Source organism: Plasmodium sp. gorilla clade G2 (assembly GCF_900097015.1).
Source record: "Plasmodium sp. gorilla clade G2 genome assembly, chromosome: 10".
Lineage (NCBI taxonomy): Eukaryota > Apicomplexa > Aconoidasida > Haemosporida > Plasmodiidae > Plasmodium > Plasmodium adleri (nom. inval.).
In genome coordinates, this window is record NC_041702.1 from 426044 (window position 1) to 448982 (window position 22939).

Genomic DNA, 22939 nt, shown 5'->3' on the forward strand with positions numbered 1-22939 from the left:
TTATATATATATAGAGAGAGAGACAAAGATTTATTCTATAATTTTCAAATATAGATCATTTTTTATTTCTTATTAAAACACTTAAGAATAATCATATGAGATAAATGAAAATTTATATTGCACACATCGGGAATAAAAAAAAAAAAAAAAAAAAAAAAAAAAAATTGGCTATACAGAAAGCATGTTTACATATTATGATTTATCTTCTTGTATATATTTTATAAGATATATTTAAAAATCAGGATAATTAAATGATAATTTTCCTTAAAAACAAAAAAAAGAAAAAATCATTCACATATTATATATTATACCTTTTTATCTGTAAATGACATAATAAGTAATCTATTATGAAGGAATAAGGTTTTCCTTTTCCTTATTCATTTTTTTCTAATTAAAAGAAAAGCTTAAGACAAACTCAATTATATATTTAAATAAAAAATTTTATAATTAAAGGTATATTTTATTCTTAATTTTTTTTTAATACTAAGGCTGGTAAAAGAAAATTAAACACTATACTCGAAAAAAAGAAATAAGTATATATATATATATATATATATATATTATAATCATCCCTTATTAAAACACATAAATAAAATATATAATCTCATAAATATATATTATGTTGAATTAGCCCTTTTATTCTGCATTTTATAAATTTTATATTGTAATAAAATATAACATGGTCATATATAAACAGTAGGTGTATAAAAAAATAAAGATTGAATATGACGATTTTTTTTTATTCACCCAATTAAAAAATACAAAAAATTTACATAGATGTAAAAAAAATAAGAATTATCTTATATGCGAGAACATAAAAATTTTATTCTTATTCTTTTTGTTGTTGTTGTTGTTGTTGTTGTTGTTGTTTTTTTTTTTTTTTTTTCTTTTTTTTTGATTATATGATAATAAAATGAATTCATTATCTGGAATAACTACAAAAAAAGAAAAAAAAAAAAAATTAAAATATATTGTCAGTCTACCATAATAAATTTATTATATATAAATGATTTATAAAATATTTATTATTATATGTATATCCCCCTTATTATATATAGTACATTTTTTTTCTTCTTTTTTTTTTTAAATATTAATATAAATATATAATTCATATGAAATATTACAAAAGATCGTAAAAAAAATATAATAAATAAAAAAAAATATATTTCTAAAACCTTTAAAATTATATATATTAAAAAAAAAAGAAAAAAATACGTCAAGCATATAATAATACAAATTTTATAAAACTTTTTATAAATATATTTTATGGACAACTTTGTATTTTTTATTTTTTTATAAAAAATATGAAATATATATAATAAAAAAAGAAAAAGGGGAAAAAAAATAAAAAAAAAGGAGAGAATAATATTGTTATATTATTATTACATAAACAATTTATTTTTCTATAAATTTATATTATATTAAAATTTTTTCCTTTTCTTTATTTTGAACTTTTAAAGAGTTTTTTTAATTTTTATAAGTTCTATATATTTTTACATTTTAACTTCAGATAATTTTTATTATTCATTTGTAGTTCGTTAATTTTTTTTTTTTTTTTTTTTTTTTTTATTTATTTATTTATTTATTTTATTTTTAGTTAAAGCGTCCTATTTATATAAATATATATATATTATTTATAGTAAAAAATAATTTAATGTTGCATTATGTATATGAGATATATATTATGTATACAACATATTTTATTTTATAAGAACAAATTTTTTTTTTTTTGAAATGATTGTAGTAATATTATAATAAGATTGTTCTTAAATATATATTTTTAAAAAAATGTATCTTTCCTATGATTTTTTTTTTATATTATTTATTTTTTTTATTTTAATAAATTTAATTATAAAAAAATTAAAAAAATTATATTTTATTATCATATATTTATATATAAAATAACTTCAAAAAAAACAAAAATAATTATATATGGTTAAAAAATAAAATATATTTTTTCCCACTTTTTTTTTTTTTTTTTCTTTTTTTGAATGATTCTACATTATATTCATATGTTAATAATTATCACATAATATTATACATATATAATATTTATATATATATATGTATATTTTTTAGTTTTTATACTTGATATATATTCATCTTATATATAATAAAACATTAAATAATAAACATTTATGAAATAATATTTAAATATATATATACATATATGTGATATATAATATCAACGGTTTAAATATTATAAATCTGTGACTAAGTTATACATATATAATATTATATATTTTTATAATTTAATGGTAAACAAATTTTTAGCTAAGGACAATAAAAATAAAAAAAATTATGAATGTTTTTTAATTTTTAAAAATATAAGATTATTATTTAAATGTAATAAATTAATATAATTAATAACAAATGTGGAATGTATTTTTATGCACAGAAAAATAAATACATATGTTAATTAGTTATATCAATAAGTTAAATCATATATATAAAATGATTATATATATATATATATATATATAATGAGCATTTAAATACATATTATATATATGTGAATATATTTTTTTATATATTCATCTATATATTTTTACGCATATAATAAATATTTATCACAATGTAATGATATAATATATAAACGTGTTAATGATATATATATATATATATAAATATGTGTTATATATTTTTATATAATTAAAATGCTTACACACATAAAAAAAATAAAAATACCTATATAATATGAACACATGTTTTTTTTTTTTTTTTTTTTTTTTTTTTTTTAATAAATATATTTTATAAATGTTTTTTATGTCTATTAATAATTTTTCAAATATTTTATATGTATATTACATATGAAATAGTTATTTATAGCGTCACAATAAATATATGAATATAAGTATATATTATGTTAACATATATAGAGAAGTATGATTATATATTTTAATGTAAAACAAAATTTATTATTTCATTTTATTTTATATTATTTCTTTTAATTGAACAAGCTTCTATGGTTAATGTTATATAAGCTTAAATTATTATACAAAATTTATATACACCTAATATATGATTTAACATGTAACAAAATTTTCATATATATATATATTTTTTTTTTTTTTTATAATTTAATTACTGCAGTTTTTTTTTATTTTATATCTGATAAAATTTTTAATTTTAATTTTAAATTTTATTTTATTTTGATTTTTAATTGTGTTTTATTACTTATACAACATGAAATATTAATTTATTAATCTTGTTATATTTTCATATATATTATATATATAATGTTATTTTTATAAATAATTAATATATCCTTCTATTATAAATAATTCCATATAAATATTATAAATATAGTGTATAAAAAAATATTACATTTTAATATATATCTTTTATAGAATATGTAAGATATATATATATTTATTTATATATTATAAGTATATAAATGTATTATTAAACTTTCTTTGATCATTATAAAATACATTATGCCTTTTATACTACCATGTTATAAATTAATACTTATTAAAAATTACATTATATATATATATAATTATATTTTTTTTGTTTTCCTGTTTATATCAGTGTTATATTATAAAAATATATAGCATATATATGTCTTCATTTTAATAATTTTTTTTTTTTTTTATAAATTTTAATTTATTATTATTTATATGGATTGAAGAATATATTTTTTTCAAATATTAAGAAACCTATAGTTCACTGATATTATTTTAATAGCCATATGATATACACATGATATTATATATTATATATATATATATAAATATGTATATGTATTTTATAAACAATTTAAGAAAAAAAAATTAAATTTATAAAAATTCTCATACATTTTGGTTCAGATTTTTCAGAGGAAGTTTATTTTTAATGATATTTTTTTTTACTATACATTTACATGTTTTTATTTTTCCATTTATTTATTATAGTTTACTCTCTATTTTTTTTTTTGTTTCATGTTCGTATTTTATTTATAAATTAAGTGTATATATAATCATATATTATAAATGTTAATACATGTATATTTTTCTTTTTCATTTCCTTATATTTTCCTTCATATATTATTTTTTTTTAATTGATATGATGGTTTAATTTTTTTTCATTGAATTGATATATTATGTATTATTTGTTTCTTTTTTTTTTTTTTTTTTTTTTTTTAACAATAATTTATTGTAAATGTTTATTTTTGTGTGACTTCAATGTATTAATTTTTTATATATATTCAATGAAGTATAAATATTATATATATATATATATATATATATATGTTTTTTTTTTTTTTTTTTTCGTTTTTCTAATGTATGATATTATATGTTCTTATATATAATAATGAATATACCTTTTGTGATTTTATATTATTCCATTATTATAAGTTAATGATCACAATTTATAAATATATAATACATATATAATATTTATATTATTATATATTATTTTGATTTCATTTTATTCTATTAATTTTTCCATTTTCCTTTTTCTTTTTTCTTTTTTCTTTTTTCTTTTTTTACATTTTGAGCCCTAATGAACCTTAGTGCGAAAATTGATTCAAATGGATATAATAATAATATAGTAGAAAGAAATGAAGATAAAAGAATAGGTAGAATTATGGGCGATGATGAAAATGAAAGAAAGGATGTGGTATATAATAATGAGAAGAATAAGAGAACGTCTGAAATAAAAGTTCTTAAAAATGATATGGATAATAATAAAAACGACAACAGTATTCAATCTAAGTTATCATTTGATATAAAGAATGTATTAACACATGCATATTTACCAATATGCTTAGAAAAAATGAAGGAGGGAGAATATGTTTATAAATGGAATAATAATATATTTCAAAAGAAAACATTAAAATTTTTTTATTTAGATGTTAATAATTATTGTATAAGATGGAATTCAAAAAAGAAAAAATTAAGTGAGAAAAAGAATCCATCCTTATATATTTGTGATATAATAAAAATCTTGGATGGTTCTGAATCTTTATTTTTTAAAAAGAAAGAAGATGATAAGAATTTATCTATTGAAATTATAAGTACTCAAAGAAATTTAAGATTAACTTTTTTAGATATACAAAGATGGAAAATGTGGTTATTTGGTCTTATGTATTATCAATATAAATTAGTTAATAAAGGAAATGGAAAGAAAAAAATGAAATCCTTTTTATATGAAAGTAATAAATTATATGATAATTATATAATATCAGGATTAAAAGATATTAATGCTTTAACATTATCTCAATTATATATTATATTGAGAAGTCTTAATATATATTTAAATATGCAAATATTATATCATTATTTTTCTATATATAAAAATAAAGCTGTCATAAATTATATAGGTTTTACGAAAATATTAGAACATATATTTTCAAATACACACATTTCTATATATTTTAATGAATATAAAGATAAAAAATTTAATTATATAGATAAAAAAAAATTTATTGAATTCTTAATTGATATACAATGTGAAGGGAAGTGTGAAGAATTTATATTTAATAATTATTATCAGAATTATAGAAACTCAAAGTTGGTGTGTCAAGAAAGTCCAGAAATGTTACAATTAAAAAAAAAAAATGAAGATGCTGCACATTACTTAGACATAATGAATCCATCTACATATAATAATAATAATAATAATAATAATAATAATAATAAATATTTTAATGAAAATAAACAAACAGAAGATATTTCCATAAAATATAAAAATGAAGATAATGTAAAAGCTTCACATATATATAATAATTACACTATTGATAGAGATAATTATAATATAGAAGAAAATAACTATAGCAAACATGAAAGCAATATTATGTCTAATGAAAATAATACACATTTCAATAATAATAATAATAAAATAACAAATGAATCAATTAGTAATAATTATGATTGTAATATAATTAAAAAAATAAGTAACCATGATATAAATCAGGATAATATAAAATATAATATGGATATATCCAATACATTAATATTCTCTGATAATTCTATAATACATGATGAAGATTATCTTTTAATATTGGATATATTAAAAAATAAATACTTTTATGGTGATCAAAATAAAGTAGGTAATAAAAAAAATACACATAATGATAATATTTATAATAATAATAATGATGATGATGATGTGACATGTCATCATAAATTAAAAGATGAAAAAGAATCTAATCTAAACAATAATAATAATAATAATAATGATAATGTAGATAGCTGTGTCAATATTATTAATCAAAATATACCAAATATGTATCCTATAAAAGTTAATGTTATATATAAATTATTAAATATTATTAAAAAATATAATATCCCATTTGTTATGAATAATGATGATAATCAATATTTAACCGAGATTGGTTTAGTTTATTTCTTATTATCAAAAGAAAATAGTATTATGTGTCCAGAGTATGCAAAGGTATATCAAAATATGAATTTACCCTTATGTAATTACTGGATTAATAGTAGTCATAATAGTTATTTAGCTAGAAAACAAATATTTAGTACTAGTAATATAGAACAATATATATATATATTATTAGATGGATGTAGATGTGTAGAATTTGATTGTTATTATTTTAATAAGAATATAGTAGTGTATCATGGATTTTATGGATATAAATTAACTTCTTCTATTTTATTTTGTGATACTCTAATAGCTTGTAAAATGTTCGGTTTTACGACATCTCCATATCCAATAATTTTATCATTAGAAATTCATTGTAAAAATAAGCATAAAAATTTAATTGCTAAAATATTAATATCTATATTGGGTAACCAATTATATATACCTAAAACAACAGACGAAATTAATAATATAACTCCAAATAATTGTAAAAATAAATTTTTAGTTAAATATAAACATTTTGAAAATAATGATAGCTCAGGATTTTATTATCTTTTTGAAGGGCTACAAAGTGTTATGTATGATGAACTAAATTATATGTCTGATATTCTTGATGAAAATGATGAATTAGATTATGATAATGAAGATATGGATATGTTTCAACAAGAATGTGAAGGCCAGTTATTACATAATGATGATGTAGATGTTGAAAATTTTGATGAAGATGAGGATGAGTATGAAATGGAAAAAAATTTTGGTAAATACATAGAAAAAAGTATAGAAAAAAAATATAATCAGGATGGCATTAATCACAAACAATTATATATGAAAAATAATGAGAGTAATAATAATGTATCTATTGAAAAAGTAAACTATGAAGTAGAACACAATAAATTTGTGGAAGATGGAAAAAAACCTAGAAACGTTTTAAATATTAAAAGGAATGATAATAATATGGATAATGATTCATCCGATAATAATAATAATAATAATAATAATAATATGAAGGAACATAAAACTTGTAATACATCAAATGTTGAGAAAAAAGATAAAACTAAAGATTTAGATGAAAAGAAAAAATATATTTTAAAAAAAACAGATAATATTAATTTAAAAAATAACAATCTCTTAAATGAATATTCTTGTTTAAAAGGATATGTGTTTCGAAATTTTTATGAAACCAGAAATTATAATGAAATATGTTCGATTAGTGAAAATAAATTTATTAAATTAATTAAAAAAAATGAAAATGAAATTATTAAATATAATCAAAAAACCTTAACAAGAGTTTATCCATCAGGAACACGACTAGCGTCTACTAATTTCAATCCTTTAATATTTTGGAATGCAGGTATACAAGTTGTCGCATTAAATTATCAATATAATGGATTAAGTATGTTATTAAATAAAGGAAGGTTTTTAGAAAATGGTGGAAAACACTCTGGTTATATTTTAAAACCTGAATTGTTAAGATTTAGTGAAAAACAAGATTATAATACCTTATCATTAGATTTACAAATATTGTCATTACATCAAATAAATTTACTATTTTCAATTAAAAATAAATATCAAGAAAAAAAACTAAAGAAGAAATTATTTCAAATGGATATGATTCAAAGAATTCAAACACATAAAAAAATAAAAAAGAAAATCAAAAACTGGAAAGATTTACAAAAATTAGAAAAAGAGAAAAAAAATATACTTTTTTCAGATGTTCAGTCAGATGATAATAAAAATAAACATATTAGTTACGAATTACTTCTTAACAAAATTAATGATAATGATGATGTTAATTATATACATAATAAATGTTTAAATGTAGAAAAGAAATATGAAGATATGTTAACAGAATATAAATCTTTCTTATTATGTTCTTCATCCTTATCACATAGTAGTAGCTTCAATAGTTGTAGTAGTAACACAACTACATCAAATAATGGAAATAAAACACATTCCAATAAAAATAATTCATCCAAATATAAAAACAAAAATTTTTATCAAACATTTGAAGAATTAAAAAAAGCAAATAATTTATTTTATTATCTATATCTTACTATATCCATTCATGGATATAATGAGAACAAATATTACTTTAAAACTGAAATTGCAAAAGTTAACTTTTATGACATTAATTATTGGTACGTACCAAAATATTTTAAATACATCACACAAAAAAAAAAAAAATAAAATAATAATAATATATGTATGTATGTATGTATATATGTGTATATATATTTATTTATTCATATATATATTTTTTATTTATTTTATTTTTGTAGTTGGTCAAAACCATCCACTTTCCAAATGAAAATATCTTATCCTTCCTTGGCTCTTATAGTATTTGAATTAAAGGCATATGTAAGTTTAAAATATTATATTTTTATTTTTTTTATAAAATTAATAGTTTAGTATATGTGATCATATAAATAAATGTTTAGATCCATGTGATATACAAATTAGCATACAATATAAATTATATATACCACGGGTTATATGTATATTATATATATATATATATATATATATATATATATATTTATTTATTTATTTATTTATATAGGATACTGTAAAAAGTGAAATAGTAGCTTGCGCCTGCTTTCCAGTTAAATGCTTAAGAGAAGGGTAATTATAAAATTAAGCATAAAACGTATTATATCCATATTTATTATATAAATATCATTTAATCTATAATTATATATATTTTTTATATTCATTTATTAATTTATAATAGATTACGATTTGTACCATTGTGCGATAAATATTTAAAAGACATAAAAGGATCAGGAATTTTAGTTAATTTAAAAATTAATCAAGAAAATTGAATTAAAATTTGATAAAATATACGACCAATGTATTTTTCTATATTGTTAAGAAGCGCATAAATTAATATATTGTATTTCTTAAATATATATATATATATATATATATATATATATATATTTAACACATTGTTTTTAATTTTATTTTTGTACGTGCATGACTACAATATATTTTTTAAGTAGAATATATTTTTTGTCACCTTTTTAATTATGTATATATATTTTATATATATGTACAAAGTTTATTTGTTGATATTTAATTTTTTATTAATAATTTTTTCTTTTTTTTCATTTTTTTTAATAAACCTAATAACTAGTATATAATTCAATTATTTGTGAAATAATTTATTATAATATATATATATATATTTTTTTTTTTTTTTTTTTTTTTTTTTTTGGTATAGATACACACTATATTAATATGACTCATAATATAAAAAAAAAAAAAAAAATTATGTTTAATATAATATTTTTTGCAATAATTAAGATTTATATATAACTTTTATCATTTTATAAAATTGTGGTTCATACTTTTCATATTTAATTTTAAATAGCATACTTATTTTGATGAATATTTTGAAGGTTTTATTCCTATATTAATTTTTCCCTTTATATTACTGTTTATTTAAATAGTTAAAATTAATATATATAAATAAATATATATATATATATATATATATATATATATATTATATATATAGTATCTATTATACAGACAATAATATAATAAGAGATAAAAAAAACTATATGAACAAATATATAAATAAATTATTGCACAAATATTTAACTCTTTAGACTTTTAGCAATATTGCATTTAATATGTTTTCCTACTTTTATTTTTATTTTATTTCTTTTATTTATTATATGCTTGAATATACATCATGAATTTTTCATAATATATTTAAATGATAAAGGAAAAACAAAGAAAAAAATAAATAAAATAAAAAAAATAAAAAAAAATAAAAAAATGAATCGAAAAAAATTAGTGAAATAATGGCTTTACAAATTTTATTATATATTTAAATATATATGTATATAATATTTTCTATTCCTTTTACAATAGAATATATTTATATGAATATTCAAAAGGAAAGAATACTTTAAAGAGCTGTAGTTTTTTTTTTTTTCTTTTCTTTTATAAATTTTTTTATTATTATATTATATTACATTATATATATATATATATATATATATATATATTATATATATGTGTATATGTATTGTATATATTTTTTCATAATAGTTTTATATTTTAATTTTATTATAGTGAAATGCTATTTATTAATATGATATAATAATTCTTTTTACCATCTTTTGAAGAATTTTATGATATTTTTGAAATATTCATAATTTCATATAAAAATTTTTTATTATAAATAACAATATTTATATTTTATATATTATGATATATATTTGAAATATTGTATATATGTATATATATATGTGTGTGTACATATGATTTCGTACTTTTTAAAAATATAGTATTATATAATATATTATTTATTATTTTTCATTTATACTAATTTTTTTTTTCCTTTTTTTTTATTATTTTATTATTTTTTTTTTTATATTTTGAAATGAAATATGAGTACTTTGAAAGGTAATTTAAAATTATTAAACTCTAATATAAATGTTCAAGAGAAAAAGAAGATATGGCTAGATACTATAAAAGACGATCCCATATGTTTAAAAGGTTGTGATTATAAAAGTTTAAAAAGTATAGCTCTTACATTTTTTAAAGATAAAAACTTATACAATGAAGAAAATTTGGTTATATTAAATTTCTTTTGTAAAGAAAAACTTGATGATTTTCTTTTGAATGATGAAATTATGGAATTCTTACAAAAAACATATCTGTTGTATGAATATTTTATAAAAGAAGGATGTGATAAAATTAATAAAAAACAGTTTATTGAAAATATATCTGAATGTTGTAAGAGAATATTTTTAAAAAATATTATAAAACATGAAAAAGAAATACTAGATTTCCTTTTAAAAAATTTAATGAATTATATTAACAAATATTCATTCTGCTTAATTTATCAGTCCTTATATAACATATATCAATATAATCAAAATAATTATAACCAAATATATTATGTAAAACAAAATCCAACATTTGAGTTCTTATTATGTCTAGAAAATAAAAAAATAAATAATGAAGTCCTATTAATTAATAATAATAAATTTGCTATAGATTCTTTATTCGTATTAAATGAAAATGATGAAAAAGGTATACGAGAATATTTTGAGAAAAATGGAAATGTCACCATATGTGATGCCTATAGAGAAAGAGAAAATACTCAAGAGGATGAAGGTTATAAAAATTATAACTATGAAAGTGATAAAAACAATGATATTGTAGAATATGTTAATGATAATAAGAAAGAACAAAGAGGAACGATTTTAAGAACGAAACAAAGCACATCTTCTAATGATAAAAATATATCAAAAAATCTTGAATCATTAAATAAAGAATTTTCTTGTTTCTATTTGTTTATATATTTTAAAAGTTGCTTTGAAAATATAAATTTTTATTTAATAGAAAAATTCATAGAAAATTATTATATTAATCATAATAATGAAAATATTTACAAGGAATTGTTATTATTTCTCTTTTTAATATACAAGGATAAAATGAATACATTAGTAGATAGAATATTAACAGATAGTATAAATTATTTAAACAATAATTATACGGCTAGTATTATAAATAATAATGATAGTAATAATAATCATAATAATATTTATCATAAAAGTAATAGTAGTAATAGAAGCTATAGCAAAAATTATTCACATAACCATTTAGAGTCTCATAAGAAACAGAAAAGAAATACAAACGAAAATATAAAAGAACGTAATAAAGAATTATATCTTAGTGATTGTTTATTTTATTATGAACTTTTAATAAATATTATCATTTACAAAAATTTGAATTATGAAAATAATTATGAGTACTATCTAAATTTTATAAAAACATTACATGATAATGATACTTTCCAAGAAATGTTTTTGTCATCATTCTTTTTTGTTTATATAAGTACAAATGATGTAAGTATTAGAAATGTTTTACTAACAAATTTTATTAAATATGGGTCCAAAAGGTTTTCTACCTTGTCTAAATTATTCACATCTATCAAACGTATTTTTTATATAATATATCATGATATAGTAGATGAAATGTATATATATAATAATAAATTGTTTACAAATATTCCAGGTCAATATAGTATAAGAAGAAATGAAATATTGGATACTGATGAAAAGGAATTGAATTATTTAAATTTTGTTAAGAACAATAATAATATATGTATAGACAAATATATTTGTTTATTTTTTAAAGAAGTATACTATATTATTAGTAGAACTAATATGGAATATTTTGCCTTAGTTACACATTTATATTTATATACATATGATTATATTTTTCAAAAAATTATAAATGTTATATATGAAAATGAAATGAATTTAAATGATACATCATTCGATATTTGTAAACAAGTTCTAAAACCTTTTCTATTTTTATATGTAGATATATTTGATAGTTTTATAGAAGCATTAAAAAAAAATGTATATAGTGAAAAAGTTATGATTACATATTCTTTTATAAAAAAATATCTTTTTAAAAATATGTATGAAAAATCATTTTTACAGAAAGATTTATTTTACGTTATCTATCATATATATTTTCTTCAGTATGTTCTTAAGTATAACTTTTTAAACTTCCTAACAAATTTTATAACTACTAAAAGAAATGTAAGTCAATATCTTGAAAACTTTCTTAAATTGAAGGAGGAACATATGAAGGAAATTGATGCAACTTTAGAAAAAAATGGAAATTATGAAAATCAAAAAGAAATTTTAAACGAAAAAGAAATTTTAGATGAAAACGAAAATTTAAACGAAAAAGAAATTTTAGATGTAAACGAAAATTTAAACGAAAAAGAAGTTTTAGATGAAAAACAAAATAATCATGATATGTTAGAAGACGATAAAAAGATAAAGAAACTTAATAATGAAAAAGATGATAAGGTGGAGAAAGCACAAAGAACAAAAAGAACTGAAAGCAAATATGGTGGTAATAAAAAAGGTTATTATAATGAAGATGATAGTAGTGATGATGATAATAGTGATGATGAAGAATGGGATGATTACAAACATATCAAGAGTTATCGAAATGGAAGAAATAAAAAACAAGAAAATAATAATAATAATAATAATAAAAAAAGGAAAAAAGCAAACGATAAAAATAAAAATAATGTTGAAAAAATGGATGTCATTGATCTTTCTTGTTCAGACAAGGAAAGTGAAGAAGAACGTTATAGAAAAAAAAAAAAAGATTCAAAAAAAGACATAAAAAGTGATGATAATAATAATAAGAATGACGATGAAAATGATAATAAAAATAATTATAACAATAACATCCAAAATAATAATATGTATAATAAGAACAACAATAATAGCTCTTCATTTTTGAATAATGATGATCCTGAATTGTTATGTGATAAAATGTCAGAGGAAGAAGGACAAAAAAATAAATGTGTAAATAATGTAGTAGATGCTGAAAAGGAAAGAATTATAAGTTTTTTTGAAAAAAATTACCTTGTATTAAAATATTTTACATCTTATACAGATGATATGATATTTGGTCATGACGAAAGTTATATTACTAGTTTGGATGACTATATAGATATTAAGGAGCACACGAAATTGAAAAGGATAAGTAATAACATGAAGAACATGAATAAAAGTAATAATAATAATAATAATAATAATAATGAAAATGACAATCAACATAATAACAATAATAATAATAGTAGTAGTAATTATAATTATATAGGTGCAACATCAGACGATAAAAGTCGATTTATCAGAAAATTGCACTCGTTTTATAACAAGAAAAGAAATGTGGATAATACCATTAACGAATTATTTTTAAACAATAAAGATAATGTGTATAGTAAGATTTTAAAAAATAATTTGTCAATAATTAAAGAATTGAGAAATTTAAGGATGGATATATTATATCCTATTTTTAATGCAAGTTTAGTATTTTTATTTGATGATTTTTATTTTTTCATTATACAAAATATCAAATTAGTTATAGAAGAAAAAGAGAAATTTTATTATGATCATAAAATATTTTTAAACACATCTCTTATATTATTACACTGCTTATCAAAAGATGTGAAAATAGAAAAGTATCTTGTATCCATTTTTTATATTTTAAAATTATCGTTTAATAAATTAAAATCTATAGAAATTATAAACGAAGGTATACACCAGAATAAAGATCAAATATATGATAAGAACACAAAAACGTTTCAAAATAATGTTAAATATTATAATATAAAAAAAGATAAAGATATAGTAACATCTTATGTAGCATGCCATAAGAAAAATAACGATGACCATGAAAACAATAATAAAAACATTACCTTAAATGAATTAGAAGAAAACATAAAGTTGTATCAAAATGTGTTTTATATCTTTCTAAAATTATTACAAAATATATCAAAAACAAATAATTTATATTATAATTTTAAATTCATAATATATGATATACTTTTTTCACCATACTCAAATAAAAAAATTATTTTTTCTTGTATGAAATGTATATTAGATAGATCCAAGTTGGATGAAATATATAATTACTGTCTAAATGTGTTAGATAAAATAAAAATGGATGAAAATATTATAGAAGAGTTGTTAAATGTAGAAGATAATATATCACATAATAATAATAATATGGTTAGCTATGAATATAATAAATACAATAGTGATTTAGATCAAGAAAATGATATCAATCAAAATAACAAAGGATATGTTAAAAACAATATTAATTATAATATACAACATAATAATTCAAATAATTTTAATAATGATGAACATTTCAAACATATATCATTAAAAAATATTAATGAGACATATATAAAAGAGAATAATTATTTACCCTTAATTTTGTACAATAAAAATAATATAGGAAATTCTTTTTTTTTTAATGATATTGAGAAAAATAGTAAAAGTCGTGAAATTTCTTCCTTATATATTAACATTTTAATATTATATTATATTATAACACAAAAAGAGAAAACTAATAAGAAGACAACATATTGTGACAATTATTTAAAATTTGATATAGATAATTGTAGTATGATTATAAATAAATTAATTTGTCTTTTACATACAAATAATGATTTTAATTCTTCTTATTATAAATATATAAAATATTTGAGCTTTAAAACATTTAAAAAAATATACAGTTATTTGTCTATAAAAGAAGCAGATATATATACAGGACATATAAAAAATAAAAGCACAGAAGATATAATAAATGAAGATAAAAAGTTAAACGATATAAAAGTATTAAAACTTGAAATATTAGAATACTTTTATATTATATCAAATAAAGAAATTAAAGAATATATCATGAAAAATAAAAAATCAAATAATACTAAACAAAACAACTTATCAACCTATTCAGATGAATATAGATTTTTCTTTTCGAATAATTTAAATTGTAATAATATTATATTAAAAAATGACAACTTTTATTTTATGATAAATTCTTTATTATTCATTTTCAACATGAAATATGATAAAGCTACCTTTTATAAATTAATAACAATTATACTGATGGAAAAAAATGAATATAAAAATTATGTTCTAGAAAAAATTATTCCATCTATAAAAAAGTTTTTTAAATTAAGTTATATAATAAACAATGTTAAAAGAGAAAATAAAAAACAGAATTTAAAATTGAGTAATGATATAATGAATCATTCAGTATTATTATATATTATTAGAACTATTATTATTCTCTTCTTATTAATTGACTATAATCATATAAATAAACATAATATCATAATTAATGAGAATTATATAAGTTATCATATGTTTATTAATGATTATATCAAAAAGAAATCTCTCAAATATTATTATACACAATTAAATTTTTTATTATTCAGAATATTTTATAATGAAAAAAATTTATCATATTTCTTTAAAATGTTTTTTACTACCTTATATATTATATCTTTCAAAAAAAAAGGTAATGAAAATATGATGTTCTTCTTTGAAAAAATATTCCACCTTAATATATTAGATGAAAACGTATATTCTTCAACAAATAAAAGAAATAAGTTATTAAAAAACACCATGAATGTTCAGGAGAATCATCAAATTGTAGAAGACATGAAAAAGTTTAAAGAAGAAAATGAGGAAGATAATAATAATCCAAATTTTGTTCATTCTGAGGAAGAAAAACAAAATTATAACAAGAAAAATAAAAACAGTGTTGAAAATAGTGGAAAAAATATAGTAGGTACACATAAACAAAGAAAGAATAAATCAGTAAATAAATCAGAGAAAAATACAAAATATAACAAGGGATATAACACAGATGATAATAGTACAGAAAATGATACAAATGATAATAATAACACAGAAAATGATACAAATGATAATAACACAGAAAATGATACAAATGATAATAACACCGAAAATAATACAGACTCTAATACAGAGGACCATTCACAAGATAGTCATTCACTCTATAGTAGTGATGAAGAAGTTAGAAAAAATTATCGTGAAATTTTAAGAAGTCATAAAAAAAATGATGGTGGCCTAAATAAAAAATGTATTAAATATAAAAGCACTGTTAGAAGTAATGGGTCAACCACTTCATCGTCCAACGATTCGGATGATACATTTAGAATAAGAATAAATAAAAAAAGAAAAAACAAAAACACACATAATAAAAAAAAGAAACAACAAAAAAATGAAAAAAGAAATTCTTCATCATTAGATGATAATCTTATCACATATGTCGAACAAAAGTCGCAACGTACAAATAGTTCAAATGAAATGAAATATACACAAACAAAAAAGTCAGGTAAGAAAGAATATATATTAAATCAACAACAGATGAAACCATTTACAGATAATATAATGGAAAAAATGGAAAAAGAGATGAATATTGAAAATTTTCAATTTAATGGTTCCTTATCTGTCAAAATATTAAATCATCTAATATTCTTATGTAAAGGTTTCCATGAAGATTTGGAATTAAAAATATATAATGGTATAAAATCATGTTTAAAAGATAATGAAATGGATAAAGAAAAATTAAAACATCTATTAGAACAAAATATTAAAGAAGATCAACATATACATAGTCATGGATCATCCATAAAATATAAAAAAAAATTAGAACTCTTAAAAATGATTGACACCAAAATTATATTTCTTACATATATAAAAGATAATTTAGAAAAAAGAAAATCTCTTGTATCTAGAATGAGTGAATTAAATTTAAACATTTTTAAAAATAAATCCATGTTTCATATTGATATCGATTTTATTTAATGAGAAAAATATATCATTTTATATGAACAAGTTTATAAATTTAAAATCATTTTATTTCTTTATTTTATATAAAAGGAATATTTATGTTATTATATTACGATTTTAAACAATTATATGTAAATAAATATATACATATATAAATATATACATATATAAATATATAAATATACACATATGTATTATTATATATAGTTTTATATACATATTTGTGTCGTTTGATTACAATATATTTTTTTATTTTTTTTTTATTAACATATAACATAATGAATAAATAAATAAATATAAATATATATATATTATATTTATTAATATTAAGTATTTATTAAAGTTCTCATTACACATACCTCACATCATATACATTTTTATTTTTACTTTGACAAAAGTAGATGTATATCTTATTAATTTTTTAAAGTATTTACCTTTTTTAGTTCTTATAAAAAAAATAAAAATATTTATGATATAATATTTCTCTCTTATTAAATATATATATATATATATATATATATATAAGAAATAATTTAAAATTTGTAAATTTTTTTTTTTTTTTTATTACATTAATTTTATGTTTATTTTATTTAATAATGGGTGAAGAAAAAATTTTTTTTCTTTCCAATTTATTTGGGAATAAGAATTAGAATTTGAATTGTAGGTTTTTTTTTTTTTTTCCCTTTTTTTTTATTATTTTTTTATATAATATTTTTTTTTTTTTTTTGTTGAAAATGAAAATAAGCCTTTCTTTTTTTTTTTTGTTTTTGTTATGCTCGTTCTTTTGGAGAAATATTATATGTGATATAAAAGAACTTAATTATGAACAATTTTATAAGATGTTGACAACAGAAAAAAATAATCAAAAGAAAAATTATATTTTAGATAAATCAATAAATTATAAGAATTTTAAATCTTTTCAAGATTTTTTATATATAAAGACAAATGAAGATTTTGTTTTGTATGTATATGCTAAATGGGACACAGATTCCAAGTAGGATTTATTAAATAAAAGAAAAAAAAAACAAATATATAATGTATGATGATATATCGATATTGTATTATATTTATTAATAGTCATTTTTTTTTTTCATGTTATATATATATATATATATATATATATATGTATGTGTGTGTATGTACATATTTATTTTATTAAATATTATTTGTTTCATATGCATAATTTTTCTGTACAGTAATTTGATAAGCATTTTTAGAGAAGTAGATAGAATTTTAACGGAACACCAAATAAAATTAAATTTCTATATTTTTAATATTGATCAAGCAAAAGATCTATGCAACTTTTTGAATATTACATCGTTGCCTCTGATACTGTATGTTTCTTCAGTTCATAAAAAAAAATATAACACCCTCCTTTATAAATTCTTAAACTCAAATAAAGATATTAAAATAAGCAATGCATTCAGGTAAAAATAAAATATATAAAAATATACTTTATGCATATTTATACATATTATGTATGTGGTGTCACTCAATCAATATATAAATAATAAATTCCAACATATTGAAAATACATTGATAAGTATACATATTTGATTCATCCATTATATATTTATCATTCAACATTTTAACGCTTACTTCTTGCATATGTCTATATATATATATATTTATTTATTTATTTATTATTCCAATCATTTTTTCTTTCCAGGTATAATGGTGATATGTACTGCTATGATTACATTGTGGAGTGGGTAGAAGCACATTACTATTTTACAAAGTTCATTTTACTAGTGAAAAAGCTTTTTTCTTGGAAAAAATAATTTATAATGATTTTTTTAGTAATCTTGTTATTTTTATATTTTTCTATTTATTCTTCAAAATATTTTTATTTCAAGAAACGTACAATAAAATAAAATATATTACAAAAAATTAAAAAACACAACATTTTAATATAAGTATAAATATATATTATATATATATATATATATATATATATATATATATATTTAGTAATATACTCTAATTATGTTTCTTATTTTTTTGCGATTTTTATTTCATGCATAGATGTGCATAACAAATATAATATATGATAATCATATAAAACACGATATTATAGAAAAGTAATATATATATATATATATATAATAATATCAATTTTATTATTTTATTATTTTTTTTTTTTTTTATTGTTTGATTTGTCTAAAATAACTTCTTCAATGTAAAATTAAATATATTTTTATTGTATATTTATACATATATACAAATAGGACGATTTTATTGCCACCATTTTTTTTTTTTTTTTTATTTTATCATCATTTAGGTGTTATCATTAGAACTAATTTGTTATATAATTTTTATTATTTTTCTTTTATAAATAACTTTTATGTATTTTATAAATGCTATTAATTTTAGAAGAAAATCATGATATTCTAAAATTCATTGTTATAAGATAAACCATTAAAAAAAAAAAAAAAAGAAGAAGAAGAAGAAGAAGAAGAATGAAAATATTCTATTTGGCTATATTGTACTATATTAATTCCTTAAGAGAATCTCAAGCTAATTCAAACGTATGAAAATATTAGAAGTAATTTTTTATCGTTTTTTTATTCGTACTATTTATTTTATATCATTTAAAAAAAAAAAAAGAATTAAAAAAGGAACAAATCATATAATTTTTTTTTTTTTTTTTTAAATCTATATTTTTGTATACTTTTTTTGTCTTATATATTATATGTGTATATAATGATATATTTATGAAATGTAGTTATATATAACGTTTGTATATTTTATTTTCTTATATTTCCTAATATACCTTTAATAAAATTTCTTGAATGCATATATTGTTGTTCGTTATATTTTCCACGTGTAATAATGTATCTTTATTAAAATTTTTATCCATCCAAGCAATTAAAAAAAATAAAAAGCTTCAATAATATCATACACAATATTAAAAATATATATATATATATATATATATATAATATATTATTTTTGTTATTTCGTAGAATTTTATATTGAAGAACAATGAACAAATAAAAACCTTAAGAAGAGTTAATACTAAAAATAGAAAACATGATATAAATAATTTTTTAGGTAAGATGAAAAATTAAAACAAACAAATAAATACACAAATATACAATATATATATATATATAATGTTAACATTACTGTCGTGCTTTTTAAATATTGTTAGGTTTTTCCTTCGTTTCTAAAGAAGAAAAAAAGGAGAACGATAAAGAAAACGATAAAGAAAACGATAAAGAAAATGACAAAGAAAGCGAAAAAGAAAAAAATAAAGACAAACACAAAGAAAAAAATAAAGATAATAATAAAGAAAAGGAGAATGACGAACACAAAGATCATAAACATGATCACAATTCCATAAGTTTGATAGATAAAGGAAAAGAGGATAAAAGTAAAACAAAAAATGAAAAACAGGATAAGGAAAAAAATAAAGATGAATTTGATGAAGACGACAATATAGATGACGAAGAAGACGATGATGATGTAGAATCTGATGATTTAAAAGATAAATCAAAAAATAAAAGTAAAAACAAACAAGACGACAAAAAAAAAGATGATAAAAAAAAAAAAAATTCTCATGATATAGAAGATGATGAGGATGAAGATATGAATGAAGAGGAAGACGAAGAAAACGACGAAGATGAAGATCATAAAAAGAAAAAAGGAAAAAAAAAAAAGGATGATGATGATTATGACGATGAGAATGATGATGAAGAACAAGAAGAAGAAGAAGAAAAAAAAAAAAAAAAAGAAAAGGATAAAGAAAAAAATAATAAAAAAAATAACAAGAAAAAAATAAAAGCTCATGAAGATCATCATAAAAAAAATCATGACCATGAACATCATGAGGAACATCATAAACAACAATATAAAGAAGAACATAATAAAAAACACGAGGAAAAACAGGATGAAGAACATCAAAATAATAACAACCATAAAGAAAATATAAAAAAGGAGGAACACCATGATATACCAATATTAAATAATAATCCACTTAACCAAATGGCAAATATGGCTATTCCAAATGTGTCGCAAAATATACTTCCAATTATGGATAACAGCATACCAAAAATGGAAGAAAAACATACCCCTATAAATAACGAAATGTAAGTTAAAATTTTTTTTATTTCTTCATGTAGATATATAATATATATATATATATATATATATATATATATATTATTTTCCCCATGCAGACAATATGACAAGAATAATGAAGATATACACATCCCTGATGATATTAAAAATGAGTTCATGAAATTATTGAGAAATGTTGTTTCCTTAAACAGCAAGAACAATTTATATAAAAGTCAACATGAACATTCAAAAGAAGATGAAAAAAACAAACTTTCAGAAAATCCAGCTTTATATAATAAATTATTTTATGGACAAGATATCCACAATAATTCATCATTTTTCAATAAAATCATTCAACATATAAAAAAATATCTCATGTATTATATAATAGGTGTTATTGTTTTTTTCTCTCTTGCATTGGTTATGCAATCTTCAGATGTAAGTAATAAAAAAAAAATTAAAAATGATGTGAAAAAAGATAAAAACAACATTTCCAATTATTCTAGAGACATTAAAGTTTAATATATATATATATATTTACATAAATTAAATTTTTTTGTTTTTTTTCCTTTTTGCATTCATATTATATATTTTTTTATTTTAAATATATCATGACTTTTTATAATTTAATTATCTTAACATTTTATCATTTTTTAAATATCTTAAACTTTTTAAATAAACCTTATAAAATATAACAAATACATATATTTTTTTTTTTTTATTTTTAGTAGAATGAATGATAATTTTTTTTTCTTCTTTTTTTTTTTTTTTTGGATACACCTCATAAGGCTAATTATGAAGAAATATTTTTTTTATGTGTTTTTTTGAGTCTATCTTTTGGAATTATATAAAATTAGTTTTTTTTTTTTTTTTTTTTAATATTTTATAATTATTTTTTTTTTATCTTATTTATATATATATTCATTATTTTTATATACATAATAATTAAATATTTTCATTTTCTTTATTTTTTTATTATAAGAACAGATTAAAAGTTGTATGTATTAATCTTTTAAAAATGTTTTTTTTTTAAAATGTTAAAATATTATGATAATGATGTTATTTTAAAAATGATAACATTAATGGTTGTTTAAATATTCATATCTTTATATTTATTAAATTATGTATAATAAAACTATACGTCTTTTATATTTATATATTAAAATTACCAAGATAATAAATATTCATTGTCTTTTTTTTTTTTTTTTTTTTTTTCCATGGTATTCTATTAAAATATGAGGATATATATGTTATATGAAATTATTTATGGTTCATTCAGAATGAATAAAAAAATATAAATCTAACAAAAAATGTTATTATTTTTATAAAATATATATATATATATATATATATATATATATAAAACGAATAAATTTAATTTAACAATATATTTTCCA

At 17.5% G+C, this 22939-nt stretch overlaps 4 protein-coding genes across 4 annotated transcripts; all 4 read left to right on the forward strand.

Annotated features, from left to right (window-relative positions):
• Positions 1–4488: 4488 nt before the first annotated feature.
• Positions 4489–9131, forward strand: PADL01_1011900 (phosphoinositide-specific phospholipase C; the record flags this gene model as incomplete). The annotated part of the gene is made up of 4 exons (XM_028682176.1): positions 4489–8447; positions 8589–8667; positions 8870–8931; positions 9041–9131. 4 exons carry the CDS (start codon positions 4489–4491, stop codon positions 9129–9131), a joined length of 4191 nt encoding a protein of 1396 aa, XP_028538480.1.
• A 1581-nt stretch (positions 9132–10712) lies between these two features.
• On the forward strand, positions 10713–17495 carry PADL01_1012000 (conserved Plasmodium protein, unknown function; the record flags this gene model as incomplete). The annotated part of the gene is made up of 1 exon (XM_028682177.1): positions 10713–17495. One exon carries the CDS (start codon positions 10713–10715, stop codon positions 17493–17495), a length of 6783 nt encoding a protein of 2260 aa, XP_028538481.1.
• A 719-nt stretch (positions 17496–18214) lies between these two features.
• Positions 18215–19261, forward strand: PADL01_1012100 (conserved Plasmodium protein, unknown function; the record flags this gene model as incomplete). Its single annotated transcript, XM_028682178.1, has 3 exons — positions 18215–18474; positions 18677–18907; positions 19150–19261. 3 exons carry the CDS (start codon positions 18215–18217, stop codon positions 19259–19261), a joined length of 603 nt encoding a protein of 200 aa, XP_028538482.1.
• A 678-nt stretch (positions 19262–19939) lies between these two features.
• Positions 19940–22273, forward strand: PADL01_1012200 (conserved Plasmodium protein, unknown function; the record flags this gene model as incomplete). The annotated part of the gene is made up of 5 exons (XM_028682179.1): positions 19940–20008; positions 20447–20534; positions 20635–21571; positions 21662–21980; positions 22271–22273. 5 exons carry the CDS (start codon positions 19940–19942, stop codon positions 22271–22273), a joined length of 1416 nt encoding a protein of 471 aa, XP_028538483.1.
• Positions 22274–22939: the final 666 nt, after the last annotated feature.